At 38.6% G+C, this 5,412-nt stretch overlaps 1 protein-coding gene across 1 annotated transcript; it reads left to right on the top strand.

The window, feature by feature from the left end:
• Positions 1-837: 837 nt before the first annotated feature.
• LOC106874081 (uncharacterized) lies at positions 838-1,824 on the top strand. The gene has a single exon (XM_014921675.1). It carries the CDS (start codon positions 838-840, stop codon positions 1,822-1,824), a length of 987 nt encoding a protein of 328 aa, XP_014777161.1.
• Positions 1,825-5,412: the final 3,588 nt, after the last annotated feature.

Genomic DNA, 5,412 nt, shown 5'->3' with positions numbered 1-5,412 from the left:
TTCAAAAATTCTCCTCATGCCACAAAGACCATGTGTGCACTAAACGATACACAAAGAGTTTCGTGGATGAGACCCAGACTGCTGGCAATGCATATCCACTGTACAGATGAAGGCGGCCTGAGAATGGGGGATTCACTATAACCTTACAGGGTCATCAAGATGATAATAGATGGGTGGTCCCATACTGTCCATTACTGATGAAAATTTTCAATGCTCATATAAATGTGGAGTTCTGTCATTCAGTAAAATCAATTAAGTACATATGTAAATATGTTAACAAGGGTTCGGACGCTGCCATGTTCGGCCTTCAAAAGGACAATAGCATGGACAAAATATTGCACTACTTGGCAGGTCGATATATCAGCAGTGGTAAAGCTTTTTGGCGGATATTCGGGTTTCTGCTTCACCAAAGGAACACCGCCATCATACAACTAGCAGTTCATTTGGAAAACAGCCAGCAGACTTATTTTACTGAACAGACTGCTGCTCTATTGGCAGTCAATCCAAAAGAAACAACTTTGACTGGTTTTTTTAGGCTTTCCCAAATTGACACATTTGCCAAAACACTTTTATACTCTCAGGTTCCGTCCTACTATGTGTGGTCAAAGAACACTTGGGTGCGTAGGAAGTCAGGTCAGGATGTTCAAGGACATCTCTGTTTCAAGTTTAACAGTTGTCTAAGGAGAGTGTTTTCACCTTCACCTTCTCCTTCATGACGTTGTCGGCCCACAAAGCTTTCAAGACATAAGAACTGTTGACGGTGAATTATGTGACACTTTCCGCGAAGCCTGCTTCAGGCGTGGACTTTTGGAGGACGATTCACAATGGGTCGCCACTATGGTGGAGGGCGTTTTGTTAAAATCCCCTAAAAGACTAAGATCGCTTTTCTCTATTCTACTCCTATGGTGCGACTTGGGTGATCCCGTCTCTTTATGGCTGACCTACAAAAATTACATGTCTGAAGATTTCCTGTATCAGGTTCACTTGCTAAATCCATCAATCGACGTCGAGTACAGTGACCTCATTTACAACAGAGCGCTGCTTGAAATCGGAGATACTGTTTTCAATATGGGCGGGAGTGCGTTGGTAGTGTATGGCCTACCTTCAACAAACCGGGAACGCCCAAACACACTGTCTTCTGATTTGCTGCGTGAGACATGTTATAATGTTGACGAACTTGCCCAGTACATAGCAAACAATGAGCCAAAGCTCCTTCCAGAACAGAAGTTCACTTACAACTCCGTTATTAATTCTGTCCGGGACAAAGCTGGGGGGATTTTCTTCCTCGACGCTCCTGTGGGAACTGGCAAAACTTTTGTGACAAAATTAATATTGACTGAGATTAGGCGAACACAAGGCATTGCCTTAGCTGTGGCATCATCTGGAATTGCGGCTACTTTGTTGCCAGGTGGCAGGATAGCTCACTCCGCTTTCAAGCTCCCTCTTGACTTAGCGAAGACGGACACACCAATTTGCAACATCAGTAACAGCTCAGATCAGGCAGAAGTGTTCAGACGATGCAAGCTTATCGTTTGGGATGAATATACAATGGCCCACAGAGGTGCTCTTGAGGCGCTAGATAGATCTCTGAGAGACATCAAAGACTCTACAGTTCCCATGGGAGGCATAACATTTTTTCTTTCAGGGGACTTCAGGCAAACACTGCCAGTTATTCCCAAGAGGAATAGAGCTGATACAGTACATGCGCGTCGTAAGTCATCTGCATTGTGGCCCCTGGTGAAGACTCTCAAACTTCACACTAACATGCGGGCTCATATGCGAGATGATGTAGCATCAGCAGAAATTTCTCACTCCCTGCGATGAAAAGGTAATATTGCCATTGATTCACTTTATACCATTGTTAATACGCCTTCTGATCTCACTGATGCATGATGCAGTTTTCCCAGATCTCCAAGCAAATTATCATAATATGGATTGGATTGACCAAAGGGCTATTCTGGCCCCGAAGAATACAACTGTTAACCATATTAATGATCAAATGCTAAAAATCATTCCTGGGGATGGCTATATATATAAGTCTATTGATACAACTCCTGACCCTGAGGACGTCATCAACTATCCAATAGAAGTACTAAATTCCTTTGAGCCCCCTGGACTACCCCCACACATTCTCAAACTTAAAGTTGGTGCCCCCATAATGGCTCATTCGAAATTTGGTTTTGCCTAAACAATGCAATGGCACACATTTAATCATTAAGTCCTTATCTCCCAAACTGATTGAGGCCACGATAATCACGGTGCAGTCGAGGCAACGTTGTCTTCATACCCAGAATGCATCTTTTCTCATCAGCAGCAGACCTACCTTTCACATTTCGGAGGTCCCAGTTCCCAGTGAGGCCATGCTTTGCAATGTCAATTAACAAAGCACAGGGGCAAACACTGTCTGTCACAGGAATACATTTAGGGGAGCCGTGTTTCTCTCATGGTCAGCTTTACGTTGATTGCAAGCGTGATGCTTTCGCATTCGTTCCACAAGAAAAAACAAAAAACATTGTATACAAGGAAGTTTTATAGGATTACTTCGATTCCTAATTTTATTAATTTAAACAATTTTTTAAATTTCTTACTTTTCATCAGTAATTTCTAAGTAGGTGTAGGTTCATATTCATTGCAGTGCACTTGACACTCCCAAATATCAGCTGTAAAAACGCTGATTCTCGCAGTGTTACAAAACTTTATTACAAATCAGACCCTGATCAAAAGTCACCTGTTGTTACTCACCAACACCCATTGGGCAGGCATCAGAGGATGATGGACAGCTTAGTATTTCAATTCCATACAACTCTCAAAGAGTCAACAATGCTTTTATTATGAGATTTACATTTTTAGGCGGTTCCCTGCAATTACTTCACACTTCACCAACACCTGCACTCTGCTCAGTTCTATTTCACTCACTTCGTCAGTACACCAGCCTCATCTTCTACATCCAATGTGCATGATACATCTCCCCCTTCTATCTCCTCTCTCACCATCACAGTTTACTACATCAGCAACATTATCGCAAGATACTATTTGAAAACCAAGCAACATATCATTTCATACAACAACAAATGTAATCATAACAATGATCAATGAAACAAATGGATAAAAATAATTACACGAAGAAGTAACTATCTCTTACATACCATTACAATTTACATAAAATAACAACACTTAAACAGTCGATAAAACTAAATACATACATCCTCTCTCCCACCATTATATTTTACACCATTACATTTTACATCAAATACAAACTATTCTAAAGCAACAGGTCATTTTACACAACAGCTTCACGAGACACGTGTTCTGATTCATCTATTCAGCACCACTATAGTCTTTCCCATCTGACATATGGTGAGTAGATGCTATTGTTGTATATTTTCAAACTTACCCGTATTTACTAACCCATGATTAATCCTCATCTTCCCACCATAGGACATCTATTCTGTTTCCATAGACCATGAAGTTTTGTAACAGCACGTCCACTACCGTTGATGGGAAAGGAAGATGCCGTATTCACTTGCAAACGTTTTACACATCCTTACATGACTACCTAAGACATTGTTACAATTGTGAGAACAATAAAACAGCCTTTTCAGGGCCACCTCGCATTCTATTGTTACCCCCTTCTCAGAGTGTTGCAATGCTCTTGGCAGGGCTTTCTGTCCAGTTGCAAATCGATTGGTTGGTCGTCAACTTATAGCAATCTTTCCTCAATAATCATAATTGAGTAGAATCATCAACAGTACTTTAAAACAATTAAGCCCTGAGCAACGCTGGGCACTTCTGCTAGTATATATATATGTGTGTGTGTGTGTGTGTATGTGTGTGTGTATATATATATATATATAATTGAGAAAATGGAGGAGAATATGCGGTACCTATTGACTTGCAGACAATGTATTCTGTTGATTAATCTGTTTATTTTATAACTAAATTGACAAAGAACACAATATATAGACACTTATGACATACCATGTCATATTAACAATTCTGATTTCAAATATAAAGGACATTTAGCAATTGGAGAAGGGTCAGAAACTTACAGCTGTTTCAGCCTAGTGTTGGCATGCCCCATTCTATCTCTATAGCTCTTGTATGCCGGAGTAATTAATAGATGAAAATGATGTAATGGCAGTACCTGTATGATTTGCTAGGCCTCTTCAGAGATTTACAAAATTCAATACAAATATAAAATAAGAATAAAGTAAAAATAAAAAATAAAAATAAAAAAGGAAAATATAAAAATATAAGGCTCATAAAAAAGCCTACAAACAGTATATAAAACCATATAAGTAGTTATAAAAACTCCAATATACATGCCTATGCATGTATACATAACCATACATAGATATATATGGATACAAGAGCATAGATAGATGAGTACATATGTGTGTCCAGATACACATACACAGATGGCTGCACATGCACACCAAAATAGTCAACAGTCACTGTCACCACATGTGAGGAGGACATACACATATATATCTATCCCCTCACACATAAGTACATACATACATATATGTATATTTAAATATTCCCATACATACATGATCCCTGGCATGAACGTTATTCGTTGCGTTTGGAAAGCTGTTTATATGTTAAAATTTGTTGGGTGCGTGTGTGTCAGTTTTGTATGTTGTGGAGGGGTCTATATGGAAATTATTTCTTGAGGAGTTGTTGATACGATGATAATAATAATAATAACAACAACAACAGCAACAATAATAATAATCTGCCAACTTTTTGAACTTTGTGATGAGGTACTCCGTTATTTTTTCCTGTGGAGAAGATAAAGTCCTTCTAGTAGTGGGTATTAAGAATTCTGCTGGTATTTGGGGAGGGGTAATTTTTACTGCTAATTCCTCTCATCTAATTGGACAACTATTCATTTAAGGCAAGTTATTTTACATCTATTACACTATTTTTCTTTTGTTTTTTGCTCGGGTCAAACACTTTAGTTTAACCTATTTGTCTGCATGTGTTTACTTTATGCGCATTTCAGTATCATGTATACCTGCCATGTATTTATGTACATCATTAATTTATAAGTGTGTGTACGTGAAAAGCGGGTGTCTGTCTCCAAATCTCCGAAGTTGAGTAACGTTTTCATGTTTGGATTTGTAAACTATGATAAGAAAATATACACAAAAAGCACAGAAAAATACTAACACAGAAAAATTAAAAACAGGTGAAAAGAATCTCGTGGTGTGAAGAATCAATTGTAAAAAATCAACATTGAACAACATGCATCACAGATAACAGTGAAGTGAACCACAACACAGCATCCTGTTGTCATGGTAACAAGCTACTAATGCCATGCTGTCTGTTGACTGGCTAAAATTGCCCAAATTTCCCAACTTTAATTCCAAATAACATCAGATTCCTTAATTTATAAGATAAAATAAT

The sequence above is a fragment of the Octopus bimaculoides genome, chromosome 21, assembly GCF_001194135.2.
Source record: "Octopus bimaculoides isolate UCB-OBI-ISO-001 chromosome 21, ASM119413v2, whole genome shotgun sequence".
NCBI lineage: Eukaryota > Metazoa > Mollusca > Cephalopoda > Octopoda > Octopodidae > Octopus > Octopus bimaculoides.
The sequence above is the reverse complement of the archived record's forward strand: the minus strand, read 5'-3'. Positions and strand labels throughout refer to the sequence as shown.